At 43.0% G+C, this 19,109-nt stretch overlaps 2 protein-coding genes across 18 annotated transcripts in view; one reads left to right on the top strand and one right to left on the bottom strand.

Moving 5' to 3' along the window:
• Window positions 1–1,143: 1,143 nt before the first annotated feature.
• On the bottom strand, window positions 1,144–13,334 carry atg4c (autophagy related 4C, cysteine peptidase). The gene is made up of 11 exons (XM_041840071.1): window positions 13,254–13,334; window positions 12,693–12,832; window positions 11,197–11,280; window positions 10,807–11,043; window positions 7,088–7,421; window positions 6,878–6,948; window positions 5,557–5,708; window positions 4,457–4,535; window positions 3,562–3,638; window positions 2,898–3,017; window positions 1,144–2,501 (listed from the first exon to the last, which is right to left on the bottom strand). Exons 2-11 carry the CDS (start codon window positions 12,766–12,768, stop codon window positions 2,334–2,336), a joined length of 1,398 nt encoding a protein of 465 aa, XP_041696005.1. The 5' UTR covers window positions 12,769–12,832; window positions 13,254–13,334; the 3' UTR covers window positions 1,144–2,333.
• A 551-nt stretch (window positions 13,335–13,885) lies between these two features.
• The window catches only part of dock7 (dedicator of cytokinesis 7), a 69,206-nt gene continuing 63,982 nt past the window's right edge, over window positions 13,886–19,109 (top strand). For all 17 annotated transcript variants that reach the window (XM_041840068.2, XM_041840069.2, XM_041840065.2 and 14 more), the window contains exons 1-3: window positions 13,886–13,968; window positions 17,175–17,274; window positions 18,044–18,219. In XM_041840068.2, coding sequence (XP_041696002.2) covers window positions 13,931–13,968; window positions 17,175–17,274; window positions 18,044–18,219 — 314 coding nt within the window. In that variant the 5' untranslated portion in view covers window positions 13,886–13,930. The remainder of the gene's footprint in view (window positions 13,969–17,174; window positions 17,275–18,043; window positions 18,220–19,109) is intronic.

Below are 19,109 nucleotides of genomic sequence, written 5' to 3'. Positions count from 1 at the left end.
TTTCCTCCTGTGAATGACACAAAAATAAAATCTTTATTGAGCGTCTGTCTGTGAGCTCCAAACTCTGGGACAGAAGGATGCCTCTCATGGAGTCCCTTTCATGTGAGGAATGTGCTCGGCTGGGCAGATTAGATTTTCTGGAATCCACAAAGTCAACGACACTATTGGCAGCTGTGCTCTGTTAAACAGGAGGGCATGGTTGTGGGGGGTTAGAGTGTGTGTGTGTGGCTTTGTACAGCCGCTGCATGCCTACTTACTGCATTTCCCCCGAGCCCATCCATGACTCATTAATCAAATATTCATACATCCCTGTAAATACATGGTGAACACAGCAGTCCCTTACAGCACACAGTAGCCAGCCCCGTGCCCCCCAGCTAAACACTCTTTCATGTTCACCTGGGGCCTGACAAAAATCCACAAATTCTACCCTTCATAACATTCCCCCTCCCATGTCATTCCTCTCCACAGCCACAGCACCAAAACATTGCTGCATATTTGATAAATTGATGTCCATCTCTCCGTCCACACAGCCAGCCTGTTCGGCCCTAAACACAGCCTGTTATGTACTGATCAGACACATCCTCTAAAATGATGCTATTATGTCCTCTGCCAGCTCTCTGGTTCCCTTCTCTCTCTCTCAGTGAATGGACATGAGAACAGATCCCTGATTCTTCCTCTCGGTCTCTCTTTCCATCCTCACCCCTACCCTGGCATCCTCTCAGAAACTGGAACCCCCGACCCCCTAACCCAAGGCCAAGCTCCTCACAATACAATAATTTGTATTGTACGTGAAAACATGTACAGCATGGCTCAAACGATGGGGGCACAAGAAATATTACCCATGGCAACAGTGCGTCGTTGCACACAAGGATATTTTATTTTCCTCTGCGGGCGGACACAATCCCAGCCTGTGTCAGAGGGTCACATTTTTCCCGCCGGCTGGTTAATGGGCTGTAGAGATGGCTAGCACATACGATTAGTTTTAATCTAGTACATTTGACTGGGTAATAAACAGGATTTCAACACATGACACGTTTTGTATTATGCATTGCAAGATGAGACAAAACAAAAATATTTGTTTTTCCCATAGCTCTCTCTCTCTTTAATGCTTGTAAAGAGGTGTACAGATCAGATGAGAAAATCTAAAAGGTTTTATGACTTTATTCTACTTTGCTGCACAGCAGTGTGAGAATCAATATTGTGATAAAGAGCTGAATTTTGTGAACATTTGGCAACACGGGTAGAATGTAGCTGTCTTTATGCCTTTACAGTTCAGGGGCTGATCTAGAAACAGTCACACATAATCGTACAACATTTCAATTACATTCAACCCACATAACAAATTGTGGATTCTACAAATGTCACCATTTAAATGAGATGATTCAATTACCGCAATTAACTTAGTATGTGGTTATAGTGTATTTAAAGTTTGTAACTAGTGTAATTATTGTGAAAGTACAAAGAGAAGCAAGGTATTGTACCGGTCCCCTCTATAGATGGGTTTGACTGTGACATTGGAAAACCATTCCATTTAGACATTTAATTTGCTTTGAAATAAATAAATAACTGTTATGAACCAAAGTAATGTATCTTCTTGAAATGATTTGGCAACATAAAACTTTTCCCCCTAATGTAAATGTGGTCTCGAAATCACAAGAGTGTAACCCTAGAACATATTTTACCATTAAAACCTCCAGTACTTTTGGAGTATTGCTAAATACTTCTAATTACAGTATGTGAACGGCACTCTCCTATAGCACTTCACTTTGTTATAAGGCCCAGCTACAGAACCACAGTGATATCCTCACACATATCCTATGATGACTACCATCTACTAAAGTGCAGCAATGATTTCCTTACAAGGCAAATGTGTGTTATATTTGGCTGAGAGTTAGTCTTCCAATAAGCCAAGGCACCCAATTCTCCATCGGTATCAATAACGCAGTGTATAAGATACAGTACAGCGCATAACCCTCATTACAACCTCATACCCCTTACAGACCCATGGTATGTTTGTTTGATATTTTGCCCTATGTTACTGATTTCCATGGAACAGTCAAAACTAACAGCAACTATCTACAGTATAGGATAATTATAATATTTTTAGGTTTTGCGTATTAAGTCATGAATGCTGGTGTGAGGAAAATGTAATACTGGCTATGTATCTTCATAATTGTGTAATAGATACCAGATCCATGTCTGGGATGGGGTTGTGAGAGGTCCAGTTTGCAGAGTCCTGGCCTTGGATAAGCCTGTTTCAGTCTGTCTGGTAAAGTCACTTCGCCAGTCGTTGAAAAGTCTCAGACCATGACCTTTGACCTTGGCGTCGGCCTTCAGAGCAGCACGAAGTCTCCAGCTGTAGCGGCCGCTCTCTGTGGGTCACGGATAAATGGCCATTCCCTCTTCTCCGGGGTCAACTCTGCCGAAAGGTTGTAATCTTTTCCGTGACCTTGCATGAAAGTGAATGCTGGGTATTTCTCCTTCGCTGATGGCAGCAACACCTGATACACAGACAAACACAGACATAAAGAAAGTTATATAAAAGTCTAAAAAGTTTAATTGAGTTAAGATGCGAGCATCCTGCATGAAAGCAATAGACAGTTGTAGAGCAGGGACAAGGGACAGGAGAAGGGAGGGGGAAACTGCCTCAGATTTACAGCTAAATAGTGCCACCTGGTGGCCAGTTCATTGAACTTCTCTTAGACATACAACATACTGTATATATGTATAATAAGGTCATTATAGCAGACACTTTTATCTACAGTTAACACGTATATCCTTTCCTCTCACTCACATTCTATGCTTTCATATTGGGGTATTAATGATATCTGATGACAATTATTAAGAAATAAACTAAGATGATTTTGACCAAATCGTAACGGCTTTAGTTCACCCACCTTGGACAGTTCGTGGCTGATTGTCTGGTAGTCCTGGACACTTCTAGAGTAGAAGCCTATGGTACAACTGGGGTCCATCTTACTGAAAGGCATCTTCTTTGGCGACGGGCAATGATACGACTAAAAATACAAAACACAAATTGACAGCAATTGTTATTATTACTGCTTATCTAAAAGAAATCGATGGTTTAATTGATCGTGATAATACAGTAAAGTATTGAATATATAAGTATGAAATAGGTAGGAAAGTTTATGAATATAAAATGTTATGTTTTATGAATGCAATGAAATTCTAATTCATCTGTTGTCACACTCACAGACTGGTGAAAATAAAAATATAGCTCTGTTTCTGGTCTCTTGTCCCATTGTGTGCTGGCTCTACAGGCAAGTATCAGGAAAAGTTCCAACGCAGTAGTCAATGATAAATGCAGGTTTTTATGTGTTCTACTGCTGAAATATTCAGGATCATAGTATCTGAGCCTCTCTATATTCCCCATACTTCTCCTCCACAGCAGCCTCACATATCTGAGTAGCAAATAAATCAGCAGCCAGGGACTCAGTAATTGAACGGAGGCTGCTTTAGGATTCATACCCTTAAGTACTAACAGAAACTATTAAATTCCCATTACTGAGCCCCAGTCAGCTCAGTGTGATTTCCCATTACCTGAAGAGGGAAATGGTTAGTGCTGACATCCACAAAAGACTGACAGTAATGAGGGTCCATGTAAATCAAGCTGTCATCTGCAAGGACAAAACAAAAGACAAGTTATTCAAAAACATCTGATTATTACAAACGCTACCACACCGACAAGCGACGACGTACTCCTTCCCCCCCAATTTCTATGCAGAGTAACTCAAAAAGTCATTTTGCTAGGCTACTGTTAGCATTCTTACAGTCAAATACGCCTCCTGTTTTTTAATATCGACCAGGGTGGATTAAACTCTGCATAATCGAATGCTGTTGTACAAGCACATTTTTTACCCCCGGCCGCAGAAAGGGGGCTGTCATTAAATTTTTGTGTGGGGAAATTACTTTTACAAACACGCAATTATATTCGTCCATTTGCATATGATGTATGCAGGCCAGAGTGGCGTCTTGGCAGGGAGAATGTATGGCTTGTCATTTAGACATCATCCGGCACTGTATTTCAAATCGGTCAAATGTAAATGTGTAAATATTGACTGCCAAGATGTACCACTGAAGGTTCCTCCCGTCCGCTGAAGGTGATGGAGAGTGGCTCACTCTGGGGCCCCACTGGATGGATGAGAATGAAACGATATGCATAATGTCTCCTATGGAAATCAATTACGGACACAACTTGGAAGGTTTACCCATTGTGATAAATGAGTAGGGCTTTGATGGGTCAGAGAAAATAAAATAAGTGCTGTTTCTCCCACACACGCACCTCTCCTATACTCTCCTCTCTCCTCACAAACACGAATGCATTAACTTTGTCTCTTCATACAGAGAAGAGAAGAGAGAGGGGACAGTAGGGTAAATTATCTCCACTTCCCTCTAGTCTTTAGTCCTCTGGTTGGTTGCTGGGTAAAACACTAACCTTGAAAGCCAACGAAGTAGCAGGCCTGTTTGGGCTTGCCCCCGATGATGCCGATACAGTACTCCAGACTCAATATGCTCTGAGGAGGATGGAGGATGGAGACCAGGGGACACACGATCAAATACTCAGCCATATAGAACAGGTTTATGTACTGCTGTAAGAAATACTGTCTACGGTCAGATCTAAGTTAACTAATCATGAGCAGCTGTGCTGGTAAAGCCTTTTGTTTTATGTCAATATCAAATAATGTCTGGGTAACAATTAAGTACCTTACGGTAATTGTTTTAAATTAAAATGGTAAAAATGGGCACAAAAATAGCGTTTTCTCAAGCAATAATTTTGCTATGACTGTCTGGGAAAACTGAAAAATTAGCTGTTATTAGCAGAGAGGTTTGGAACTCTATTAACTAATTTACCACCTGGCCAAAACTCCTCCCACCAAAACAGGCTGAAATTTCAGGCGGTCTTCTCAAATAGCTCTTACACTAAAAGTGATGATCATAATTTTCACACTTTCACAGTATTATTCCAACCTCATTGTGGAAATATATATAAAACACAGGACAAACGTTTTTGACTGCACTGGGCGTTTAAGACAAAATAAATTAAAGAAATTCGCACACTATATGTACTTCCAACTATTTAATGGGGAAACTTCATCACCAACGTTTGCAACGCAGTGAAGAAAAAAATAAAACTCTGAAAAAGGCATTGCTGAAGCGTTGGTGATGAAGTTTACCCATTCAATCTATTTGAAACTTTTTATTTTCATCCACTTTATTCTCCGTTACTCTTCAAACCTTTCAGGGTGTGCGTCTGCTCATGCTTTTTATAGGACACTTCCCTGCAGACACAACTTTTCATCTGAATTCGGAATGCAAATATAGTACTGTATCTGTATTTTCCCTAACACACAGGCTCTCTGATTAGGCTACAGATCCCTTTTTCTGTCTGATATCACATTGTGCTAGTAAGTGTATGTGTTTTCTGTACATTCACAACTCCCTTTAGTTTAATTAGTGCTTTTCAAACCACAACTCACTCATTTCTACATTCTAGACAGGATCATCCTAAAAGGGTTATGCTATTGTTTTTCCCACCTTGACAAAGTTGAAGTACTCTGGGTTGGTCTTCTCTCCCCCCAGCCGGACTGGGATGAGAATGATGACCGCCCGGCTGTCCGTAAGGGGCGGGGCATCGGCTCCCCCAGCCACACACGACTGGTGGCTATCGATGACATCAGCACTGTACACTATGGGGGATCAATACCAGAGGTCAGACAGGGGTCAAACGTCTGCCTGGTCATCTGCCTGCCTCTAAACCCTGCAATTACAAATTGAAGGACATTTGCAATGATCATGAATGTTCTTACTATAAAGTGAATATTTCTAAACAGACGCAGTTGAGTGTTATTACACAGGTAGGCTATAGAGCAACTTCTGCTCTCTCACCCAGGTCTCCAATCATAAGAGTGTGTCTGCATTCTGTACAGTAGTGAGAGTGTAATCCACTGCTGCTGTCCACATCACTCATTCTTATAGTGCCCTATTATTTTACCAGCACTGATCTCCTCTAGATCCTGCAGCTCTCATCTTAACATTCTCCTCTCTCTCACACAACCAGTCCCAATCACTCGCTGTTGAGAAGAATGACCATTCAAAATCCAGGTTATTGGATGGAGGAGGATTTAGGATGGGAGGGTTGGAGGAGGAGGTTAGCCTCCTGTCACCTCTCTCCTGGACAGCTCTCTCTCTCTACCTATCCTCTCTCTACCTATCCTCTCTCTAGCCTCCTCTCTTTATCCTCCCCCTCCCCCTCTCTCTCTCCTCCCTCTATCCTCTTTATCCTCTCTCTCTATATATCCTCTATCTATCCATCTATGCTATCGCTATCCTCCCTCACTCTCTATCCTCTCTCTTTATCATCTCTCTCCTCCCTCTATCCTCCATCTCTTTCTTTCCTCCCCCCCTCTCTCTCTCTCCTCCCTCTCTCTCTCTCCCTCTTTATCCTCCCTCTCTCTCCCTCTCAAAATCCCTCTCTCCCACTAAAATCCCTCTCTCTTCCTCTAAAATCCCTCTCTCTCCCTCTAAAATCCCTCTCTCTTCCACTAAAATCCCTCTCTCTTCCTCTAAAATCCCTCTCTCTCCCTCTAAAATCCCTCTCTCTCCCTCTAAAATCCCTCTCTCTCCCTCTAAAATCCCTCTCTCTATCCTCCCTCTCTCTATCTCTAAAATCCCCCCCTCTCTCTCTCTCCCTCTATCCTCCCCCTCTATCCTCCCCCTCTCTCCATCTATCCTCTCCCTCCATCCTCCCTCTCTATATTCCAGCTCTATATCCACTGTCCTTCTACATTGTGTTTCTCTGTGTTTCTCCTGATGACATGCCCAGACCCTGGGCCCAGAGGAGGTTCATCTGTCATACCTGCACAGTCCTGGGAAACATAAGCAGTTATGCCCGACAGCCCAGGGTCTGTTGCCTCCTCTACAGCTTTTCTGAGTGAGAAAGAGAGGGAAAGAGAGAGAAAGAGAGAGAAAGAGAGGGAAAGAGAGGGAAAGAGAGAGAAATATTGTTATTTGGTGGCCACCAAGAATGGTTGAAACAGCATTAATATAACCCTAGAACCAGACCCACCTCAGGATGTGTGCCACCACAGCAGGGCCATACCAGTCCCCTGCCCGTTTCCCAGACACCAGGCCTAACCCCACCAGCCTGTGGATACCCAGCTGTGCCTGGGGGCTGTCCCCAAGCCAGGACACCAGGGTGCGGTGGTAGACCTCCCTCAGGTGGGTGTCAGCCTCCTCCGCTCCCCCAGGGGCCCCCAGAGCATGAAGCATTGGCCCTGGGTCCGAGGGCCTCTCCCCCTGCAGTGAGGCCTCCAGGCCAGCCACCAGACGCTTGGCTGCACTGGTGGTCCAGGTCTCTGTGTCCAGAGGCTGGAGAGCCAACGCCTCCGACCATGTCCAGTCTGAGGCACACAGACAGAGGAGGAGGGTCAAAGGGATTTTTTAACACCTGGTATATATCCCAACCAGAAACCATGGATTACAGGCAACATCCGCACCGAGCTAAAGGCTAGAGCTGCCGCTTTCAAGGAGTGGGACACTAATCCGGAAGGTTATAAGAAATCCCACTATGCCCTCAGATGAACCATCAAACAGGCAAAGTGTCAATACAGAACTAAGATTAAATACTACTACACCGGCTCTGACACTCGTCGGATGTGGCAGGGCTTGCAAACTATTACGGACTACAAAGGGAAAGCCAGCCGCGAGCTGCCCAGTGACGCGAGCCTACCAGACGAGCTAAATGACTTTTATGCTCGCTTTGAGGCAAGCAACACTGAAGCATGCATGAGAGCACCAGCTGTTCCGGACGACTGTGTGATCACGCTCTCCGTAGCCGATGTGAGCAAGACCTTTAAACAAGCCAACATTCACAAGGCTGCGGGGCCAGACGGATTACCAGGACGTGTACTCAGAGCATGCACGGACCAACTGACAAGTGTCTTCACTGACATGTTCAAACTCTCCCTGACCGAGTCTGTAATACCTTAATGTTTCTGGTAGACCACCATAGTCCCTATGCCCAAGAAAGCGAAGGTAACCTGCCTAAATGACTACCGACCCGTAGTACTCACGTCGGTAGCCATGAAGTGCTTTGAAAGGCTGATCATGGCTCACATCAACACCATCATCCCGGAAACCCTAGACCCACTCCAATTCGCATACCGCCCCAACAGATCCACAGATGGCGCAATCTCAAATCGCACTCCACACTGACCTCTCCCACCTGGACAAAAGGAACACCTATGTGAGAATGCTGTTCATTGACTACAGCTCAGCGTTCAATACCATAGTGCCCACAAAGCTCATCACTAAGCTAATGACCCTGGGACTAAACACCTCACTCTGTAACTGGATCCTGGACTTCCTGATGGGTGCCACCAGGTAGTAAGGGTAGGCAACAACATCTGCCAGGCTGATCCTCAACACTGGGGCCCCTTAGGGGTGCATGCTTAGTCCCCTCCTGTACTCCCTGTTCATCCACGACTGCGTGGCCAAGCACGACTCCAACACCATCAATAAGTTTGCTGATGACACAACAGTGGTAGGCCTGATCACTGACAATGATGAGACAGCCTATAGGGAGAAGGTCAGAGACCTGGCAGTGTGGTGCCAGGACAACAACCTCTCCCTCAATGTCAGCAAAACAAAGGAGCTGATCGTGGACAACAGGAAAAGGAGAGCCGAACAGGCCCCCATTAACATCGACGGGGCTGTAGTGGAGCAGGTCGAGAGTTAAGTTCCTTGGTGTCCACATCACCAACAAACTATCATGGTCCAAACACACCAAGACAGTTGTGAAGAGGGCACGACAATACCTTTTCCCCCTCAGGAGACTGAAAAGATTTGGCATGGGTCCCCAGATCCTCAAAAAGTTATACAGCTGCACCATCAAGAGCATCCTGACCAGTTGCATCACCGCCTGGTATGGCAACTGTTCGGCATCCGACCGTAAGGCGCTACAGAGGGTAGTGCATATGGCCCAGTACATCACTGGGGCCAAGCTTCCTGCCATCCAGGACCTATATACTAGGCAGTGTCAGAGAAAGGCCCAAAAAATTGTCAAAGACTCCAGTCACCCAAGTCATGGACTGTTCTCTCTGCTACTGCACGGCAAGCGGTACCGGAGCGCCAATTCTAGGTCCAAAAGGCTCCTTAACAGCTTATACCCCCAAGCCATAAGACTACTGAAAAATTAATAAAAATGGCCACCGGGACTATTTACATTGACCCCTCCCTTTGTTTTTATACTGCTGCTCCTCGCTCGCTGTTTATTATCTATGTTACTTTACCCCTACCTACATGTACAAATTACCTCGACTAACTTGTATCCACGCACATTAACTCGGTACCGGCACCCCCTGTATATAGCCTCGTTATTGCTATTTTATTATGTTACTTTTTATTTTATTTTTTACTTTATTTTATTTAGTAAATATTTTCTTAACTCTATTTCTTGGACTGCATTGTTGGTTAAGGGATTTAAGTAAGCATTTCACTGTAAGGGCTGTATTCGGCGCATGTGACAAATAATATTAGATCAGATGTATATATTTTCCACTTTGTTAGTTGAACACTCTGCTATTGAAGGAAATACTTTTAATTATAAAACATTTGTATGCGGCACGTATTATGTTCTGCAAATATGCCAATATCTTGAGAAAACAAAATGTAGGCTACATTCAGCACAAGAAAAGTTAAAGCTACAGCAAATGGTACTGGCATTCTGGCTCTCAGCTCGACTGTGGAAATGATCAAACTGAAAATATTTGGCCTGTCGTCTATGACAACGCCTCAGACACTGAACCACATTCTCCAGACCAAAGACTCTTAGAATAGAGTCTTTCAGAACTCAGGAAATAAAGTTTTGGCTTAAATCTTCTGCTATAACAGATTGTCCAGTTTGACTTTAAATAAGAGAATGAGAAAACCCTATGGTATAATAGTCCAATTATAGGCCTCTCAGTATGTCCAGTATTTCACTTTTACAGTGTTTTAGCCCTACAAACAGGGTGGGCACATGGGGTGTCGAGGGTGTGAGTGGCCAATGCCATAAAGGAGACGGACTAGGGCACCAGGCATTAACATAATGACCTTGCAGAGTGAATGAAAGAAGTGAAATTGATCAATAAATATCTTTAAGTGGCCATTAGTCATTTTATAGCTTAAAAGATGTATTTAATGACATACTGTATTTCACATTCAGTGGAAGAACAAGTTAAGGCTTAAATATTGTTTTCTAAATGGCTGCATTAAAATGGTAGTAAATGAGTTTCCTATTCTTTAGTGTGAATCTCAAGAGATCCTACTCTGAAGAACAGAGAAAGCATTTCAATGATGAAACTCATTAAATTATGAAATTCTCTGATTTTGTTTGACAAAGTACCCACAAGGAATGAGGAACCTCAGACTTTCCCTTTTTTTGTAAGAGATATAAGGTCATACTATAGACTTGGATTGCATTCATTAGGGCACGCAACAGAAAATGTGTTTATTTTTTAATTTTTTTGCAATGGAAAACTAAAATAAGTATTTCTTACTGGACAAGTACAGGGGTGTACTCATTAGTGCACAATGTAGCAAACCGTAGCAAGAACGCAACTGTTTAAACTGTAGCAATATAAATTCTTATTGGACAATTTCAGGTTAGTCCCTCACCGTTTCAACCCGTTTTCTTCCTTTTGGTTCCTAGTGAGTATACCCCTGGTAGTCCCTCCCCATTTCAAAAGGTTTTCTTCCATTTAGTGCCTAATGAACACGACCCTGGCCCACTGCCATCCCACTGACCTCTGCCCAGGAAGTGTAGTATGAGGGCCTGAGCCAGCATCATTTGTCCTGCCCTCAGCATGCAACCCCAGCCACAGTCAGAGGTTAGGGTGGAGCCTGGCAGGGCAGGGAACTCCTCTCTGTAGGTCAACCACACACGGGACGCAAAGTCCCTCCGGAAGGCATCCACGTCACCCCCTGTGGCGGGGGATGCATCACAGGCCTCAGTGCTGCAGCTCTCTGTTGGGCTATCCTCATCTGAGAATGAGAGGAGACGACTGATCAATGAAATCACATTCAAATCAGATCAATCACTTAAATCACATACTGAAAAGGATCCGGTGAGTATGAGTCTATTCGGAAAAGGAACACAGCAATGCAGACCGAAAATCAGTGTGTGTGTTACCTTACCTTCAGCCTTAAAATGGTAGCATTTCCCCAGAAGGAACACTGGGGAATTTCTGCTAAAGTAGGTTTTTGACTTCAAAGCCCAACCTAAAGATCAGAACGAAATAGTTAGTTAGTCATAGGGTGGGTAGTTGTGAATGAACTCTGTAGCTCAGTTGGTAGATCATGGATAAAATAATATGCTAAATGGCATATATTATTACGCTGAACAAAAATATAAAAACGGAACATGCAATAATTTCAAAGATTTTACTGAGTTACAGTTCATATAAGGAAATACAGATGTGCATCTGATGGTCAGACACCTTTAAAAAAAGGTAGGGGCGTGGATCAGAAAACCAGTCAGTATCTGGTGTGACCACCATTTGCCTCATGCAGCACGACACATTTCCTTCGCATATAGAGTTGATCAGGCTGTTGATTGTGGGCCTCAGGATCTCGTCAAGGTATCTCTGTGCATTCAAATTGCCACTGATATAATGCAATTGTGTTTCGTTGTCTGTAGCTTATGCCTGCCCATACCATAATCCCACCTCCACCATGGGGCACTCTGTTCACAATGTTGACATCAGCAAACCACTCGCCCACATGACACCATACATGTGGTCTGTGGTTGTGAGGTCGGTTGGACGTACTGTCAAATTCTCTAAAACGACGTTGGAGGCGGCTTATGGTAGAGAAATGAACATTCAATTCTCTGGCAACAGCTATGGTGGACATTCCAATTGCACCCTCCCTTAAAACTTGAGGCATCTGTGGTATTGTGTTGTGTCACAAAACTGCACATTTTAGTGTCCTTTTATTGTCCCCAGCACAAGGTGTACCTGTGTAATGATCATGCTGTTTTCGTGATATGCCACACCTGTCAGGTGGATGGATTATCTTGTCAAATGAGAAGTGCTCACTATCAGGGATGTAAACAAATTTGTGCACAACATTTGAGAGAAATAAGCTTTTTGTGCATATGGAAAATGTATGGGATATTTTATTTCAGCTCATAAAACATGGGATCAACACTATACATGTTGCGTTTATATTTTTGTTCAGTGTATATTATAACTACTGCTTGACAACACTGACATTTAAGGAACACAGATAGTATTTCTAGGGTCAGACAGAGGATCCGTGTAAAAAGGATATGGAGTATGAACACATGCTTGAGAAACTGCAGAGTCAGCCACAGTTGATTCTTATCACAATAATCACACATGCTCTGGGACCACCCATACACAAAAATGTATGCACGCATGACTGTAAGTCGCTTTGGATAAAAGCGTCTGCTAAATGGCATATTATATTATATTATTATTATTATTATTATTATAATTATCACATCTATCATGTGCTGAAGTGAATGACAACTCAGCTGACAGCTGTTACATCTTACAAAGCCTGTTTTAAATGGCCGTGGTCAATTACATTAGAAGGATTGAGACAACGACGTGTAGAGGATAACAGTAGCCTAAAGGGGTCTGGAATAACCATTACGATGCACTTACTGTACTTCACATTGTGCCATGCTGACAAGAACTTTGTCTTCAATTTCTCCACCTCATCAGTCCCTTTATTCTCCATTTTGACCACCAGGAAATTGAACTCATCCCAGCGTAGTTAACAACCGCACTGTCTTCCTGAAATGCTTCATTTGAATGGACAAGACATTCATTTTGTCATTTTAGTTAAAGACAAAGGCTTGAATCGAAACGGTAACGTTAGTGTTGCCGACTAGCAGTTTACAAACCTTGAACCCCCAGCTAGCTAACTAGTTAACTAACTAGCTAGCTAATCTCTACCCCATCCAACTCCTTGTGGAAGTGTCATGGCAAACATGTTTGGATTACAATGAAAGCAATGGAGTTGGCCAAAGCAAAGCGCAAACAGTTAGCTAGCTAACGTTAGCGAGCTAATTTACACATTGTTTAACTAGCTAGCAGTCACGCTAATAATTTAACTTTGCTTTTAGTCTCCGGTATAACAACATAGATCCGAGACTCGTTCGAAGAAATGTATACATGTAAAATAATTTAACAAAAAAGTTGGCATTTCAGTTTGATACTTACTGTGTATCTAGCTAGAAAACCAGCTCCCAGTGTTTACATTTTGAGGAAGCAAAACCACAAGCCAAGCACGCGACTCTCGCGGTGTTTGCTTCATTCTGCAACGTAAATGGTTCTGCGCGGCCACAGGCACAGAATCGCTTTTACATTTACATTCATTTTTACATTTTAGTCATTTAGCAGACGCTCTTATCCAGAGCGACTTACAGTTAGTGAGTGCATACATTTTTTCATACTGGCCCCCCGTGGGAATTCATTCATTCAATTAAGTTGTTGGTGATGACCTAATTTTTTAATTGATCCATTACTTCAATCAATCCACTCAATTCAATTCAAATCAATCAATTCACTTTTAGGGTGGCAAAACATTACATTTCCATAAATGCTTTATAGTCAGATAGTGTATTGGGACTTGCATGATATTCAATAATCCAGTGAGGTTGTGATAAACTATTTGAAAAAAATGTAATTTTATTCAACATTAAATATGTGCTAAATGGCATTATGAAACTTGTATTCATTAAGTTTTTGGTGTCATGGAACAACACTGTCTGACCCGTGGCAGGGTGTGTTCGTATGCTCCTGCTTTATGAGGTTTACGGTAGCTATTCAGTCTCTTTTTTCCAGCAGCTGAGAGTAGTGGAAAGCCTGGGAATCCAAGCACATCAGCGGCTACAGCTATGGCTGAGCGCCGCGCCTTCGCCCAAAAAATCAGCAGGTAAGGGAGTTACTTCTAACTTTAACAGTGATTGCACTGACAGAGTCCCCCGTTCAAGCTACGCTGTTTTCAATCTTTAAAAACCTATCGTCCTCTGCGCTCCATTTCAAGGCAAAGCCATTCGCAATTAAGGCCCAGCCAGCTAGCATCCATCCAAGCTAGCTGTCGTTAGCCATATCAAAAAGATGCCCCAGTGTCAGTCGTAGACTCGCCCATAGAGAACAGGGGTCTGTTTTTCGCAATGTTATTTTTTGTCTCGTGCGGTTGCATTCATACCGGTTTGAAATTTACGTTTGACATATATCGTACTATCAAACCCAACCATTATATTTATTTACAAGGATTTAGCTAAATATTCATTGGACTGCGTGTAGAAAATCCGTAGTAACGTTAGACAGCTGAGTTACTTTGGTGGCTACGGCTGGGTGGATGCCACTGACACATCGACGAGACTTCATTGACACGGTAGCAAACAGTACAGTACCTAAAATCGTCATGGAGAGCGTTAGTTAGTTTACCTGTAAAAGCCCAAACATTATCAAAGCTATATCTGCCCCAGTTCAATGTATGCATTCAGATCTAATACGTCTATTGAAACGAACAAAGGGCTTTGTGTCAATTTCAGTTGCTTGCTGTGCATGCCAGTGGAATTAAAGCTGGATGTAAAACAATGGAGTGGAAAATGGGTCATATCTCACATGTAAAGAAAGAGTTTGTTATATCATAAAAAATAGCCAAGGAGTAACCAATCGCAACATCCAACTGTTGATTGTAATTGTCAAACTGAAACTGCCAAAACATTATAAAGTAGTTAGCGAGATTATGTTGCCCAAATCACACTTAAACCGTATGTGGTAGATCATGTGAATAAGATGCCTTTAAGCCGTATTTAGTCCACCCATCAAACGTTTTACAGTACAGCAGTCTGTGCCAGGAGGCAAATTATAAGCCTATTCATAATGGTAATTGTGGCTGTGGGGTTGGTTTCAGTTTAGGAGTGACTAGTGTCTGCAGTATTTTGACATTTGCCAAGCCGTAAGTGTAAAAAGGAGGTTATGAAGCAGTTGTTGTCAACATAAAGTACATAGGCCTACCAAGAATGTCTGCACAAATAAAGAAGAGAGAAACAAATAAGTGATGTATGGACATAACCCTTCTATAGAGAATAATCACACACACACACGTCTTACTATACTTGAGGACTTTTTGTGGACCAACAATTGATTCCCATTCCAAATCCTATTTTCCCTTACCCTAACCTTAACTCTAAACCTAACCCCTAAGCCTAAAATAGCCATTTTACAAGTGAGGACCAGAGAAATGTACTCACTTCTCTGAATTTTAGTTGGGTTACTAGACTTCTGGTACTCACAAGTATAGTAAAATGTGTAGACACAAACACACACACACGGTTGATCTCAGACCTCCATGTTTGAGGAAGGAGCACCACCACCCCCAAAGGATTATGGTTTATCTTTGAGGGTTTTTGGAAAGCTCTGCCTTCAGTTTATTCACATCAGATCAGATGGATAAAGCAATGTGATGACATCTCCTGGTATTATTTAGAAATTACTGACAGAATGAGACTGTAAGAATAGCAGGTATTTTATCCATCATGTCTTCTGTTGTTGGTGTGAGTCTGGCTGTCTTTGTATTAGTAGGACTGGGGGAGTATGGCTCTGTTCTGCATATCGTCTGATCTGAACAAAAGCATTTCTGTTAAGTATTTTCTTCCCAAATGTCATCTCAGAAAGTCTAAACCTTTTGGAAGACTTTAGAGACAGTGGGGCCTGTTCAAAATCCCTTTCATCTTTGGAGTTGAGACTGAGGTTCAGTTCTTTCTCCTGAAGTCAGGCCAAAACAATGTCTGACTTGTGTTTTGCATTTAAACCTACAATATGTAACGTTTTGAGCGACCCAACCAAATTCACGTAGAAATGTGTTGTATAGATATCTAATTCTCATTGAAAGAAAGTCTAAAAAGCGGTTGATCTGTTCTATGAGCTCTTTCAATGCTTCCCGTTAAGTTTAGTTTGCTTTACTTTCAGTTTTATATTACTTTCAACTTTCAGTTTTGCATTACTTTTAATTACAGATCTATAACTCATATTTCTATGTGAATTTGGTCGGGTCATCCAAAAAGTTACATATTGCAGCTTTAAGTGTGTCAGGTGACCTTGTGTTCCTCCAGTGTTCCAAATATGCACTGCAGAGAGTGGTTATCTTAGTGCGATGAACAAAAAGGAGCGTGCTAGCCTTAATCACGTTGTCTGTTCCTCCTGTCCTGAGCAGTGACCAGGCAGGCTAAATAAAGGTCCTGAATATAAGCTCCAGCAGCAGAACAGTGCTATGTATTGTAGCTGGTTCAGTGCATCTGCCTGTTATCCAGGTGACAGCACTGCAGTAGCCACCGGTGGATCTAGGCCTAGGCCTAGCCTACATCATGTCTTTCCTGAGTTGGAAAGTTATATGCTTTATTTCCACTTGCCTGAGATTCAGAAATTCATCCCTCCGTCCATCTCTTCAAGTTCCCCTCACATGACATTTTTATAATTTAATTGTTTGTGCCTCCCTCCCTGGGTTAGTGCTGCGTAGTTGTTTTGTTCAAGGTTCAAGGGTACGGAGGGGTTTTGATGGTGGCTGTGATTTAAAGGGACACCGAGTGGTGCAGTCAGTCAGCAGCAGTTGCCTAGCCAAGCGCTTTGTGTTGCTGACGGAGGTCCAGGGAATTGTATTTGTTCTCTCTCCTCTGTGGTGTGATAGAGTGCCGTGTCAGAGGGGGCAGTAAGGCCACCAGCAGGGCCAGGGAGAGAGCGAGCCCTGAGCCACAGCAGGGACCATAATAGTCATGTTTGGCCCACAACAGAACTGCTGGCCTTGACTGTACTGTACCTGACCTGCAGAGTGACCAGACCACTGCAGTAAATGGCCTTCTCTATTAACGTATTCCGCTTACACACTGCCTTGTCTTTCGCTTGCCCTTTTCAAACCCAAGTGTATGAGATGGCTTTACCGTAAGCAGCCTGGAGGCATCGTCTATGACTGTGTTGTGTGTGTATATAAGCAAAACCTAGATCAAATAGATACAAAATATAGCCTCAAGCTATAGGCTTACATGTTTTATCTGAGTCTGTTAGCTGTTTTGCATGATGTAACACGACAGCTTGATATTCACTGCTAAGCTTCTCTCTCTCTCCTCCCTGCAGAACTGTTGCAGCCGAGGTAAGAAAACAGATCGCTGGTCAGTATGGGGGCTCCCCACAGCTCCTCAAGAACCTCAACGTGGGTGCTGCCGCCAGCAACACCGTAAGTACCTACCCACAATGCATCTGGGTGTTCGGGGAGAGGTGAAGAGGGAGGGAAATAGGGTTGGAGTGTATCTGCTAACAATTAAGGTCCATTCTTCACACCCTCTCACCCCTACTATAGTGTGGTCAGGGACTATACTGCCTGGCCCCTCCCACCAGTAAGTGTTTGCTGAGCCATTGACTTTTAGCGACCTTTAGCGCCCTAATGGCGTCCTCTCCCTAGTCCGACTACCGCTGACCTGAAGGAGCAAATACCCATCCTTAATTAGGCTAAAGCTGACTGTTTAATTAAACTGTGAACGGATTGTGTTTGTGTTCTAAATTCCCCCCAAAAGCTTTAACTGAACTTAGTGAGGAATTAGACTCCCCCTGGGTGCTTTGTTTTTAGAAATAGACAGAAGCAAGCCTATAAAGCCATTAGACTATGCCTGAGGTGGTTTGCTAGCCAAGACTTGCTTTTCCAGTTACTTCAGAGTTGTGAGCATTTCCTCAGTGATCCAAAGTGTCTGTCTGCCAATATAAAAGATAAGGTTCCCTGAGAATTTGATTTGTTTTAAAAAGGTTCTCGGGCTAGAACATGTCTCGTAACATGCATCAAGCCACAGGATTTGCTGACAGCTAAGTGTTGATATTTCTTTGCTAGTAATCCAGCTGGACTTCTTGGGGACAATTCTTTTTGGCAGCTAACCCAGTTTTTAATAGGTAGGCCTATTAAGAAAGTATTTGATTTGGCACTCACTCACACAGCCTTTCCTCTCTGTTTCCAGGTTCCTCTCACAGAGGCAGTGGAGCCGGTAGACTTTGAGGAGTACCTCATCACCCATCCCCCCATCATCGAGTCGGGCCCCCTGAGGGACCTCATCGATTTCCCCCCGGATGACATCGAGGTGGTCTACACCCCCAGAGAGTGTCGTACCGTGGGACAGGTGGTGCCTGAGGAAGGGTAGGTGCTGCTGGGGACGGCTCGACTGGTTGGATTAGAGTTGGTACTGAGGAACATCAATCAAATCAATCAATAAAATGTATTTATAAAGCCCTTTTTACATACAGTTGTCACAAATTTATTTTCAGTAGAAAGCGAAAGGGAAACAAAAAGTACAGTGTACTGCAAATGCTCATAACCCCTTAAATCAAAACCCTAACCAAACTGTGGAAAAACCCACTGTACCCCTCCACATCTGTCAACCTGCTGGAGCTTGATGGGGAGATACCATCATCACGAAGGCTGGGGAAAGCCCCATACAGAACCAGTAGAGACTGTATTATCAGTAGAGACGTTGTCAGAGCCCTCTAGGCTGTAGAAGTAGGCCTACAGTGCCTTGCAAAAGTATTCATCCCCCTTGGCGTTTTTCCTATTTTGTTGCATTACAACCTGTAATTTAAATGGATTTTTATTTGGATTTCATGTGATGGACATACACAAAATAGTCCAAATTGGTGAAGTGAAATGAAAAAAATAACTAGTTTCAAAGAATTCTAAAAAATAAATAACGGTAAAGTGGCATATATATATATATATTCACCCCCTTTGCTATGAAGCCCCTAAATAAGATCTGGTGCAACCAATTACCTTCAGAAGTCACATAATTAGTTAAATAAAGTCCACCTGTGTGCAATCTAAGTGTCACATGATCTCAGTATATATAAACCTGTTCTGAAAGACCCAGAGTCTGCAACACCACTAAGCAAGGGGCACCACCGAGCAAGCGGCACCATGAAGACCAAGGAGCTCTCCAAACAGGTCAGGGACAAAGTTGTGGAGAAGTACAGATCAGGGTTGGGTTATAAGAAAATATCCTAAACTTTGAACATCCCATGGAGCACCCTTTTTAA

Source organism: Coregonus clupeaformis, chromosome 20, assembly GCF_020615455.1.
Source record: "Coregonus clupeaformis isolate EN_2021a chromosome 20, ASM2061545v1, whole genome shotgun sequence".
Lineage (NCBI taxonomy): Eukaryota > Metazoa > Chordata > Actinopteri > Salmoniformes > Salmonidae > Coregonus > Coregonus clupeaformis.
The sequence above is the reverse complement of the archived record's forward strand: the minus strand, read 5'-3'. Positions and strand labels throughout refer to the sequence as shown.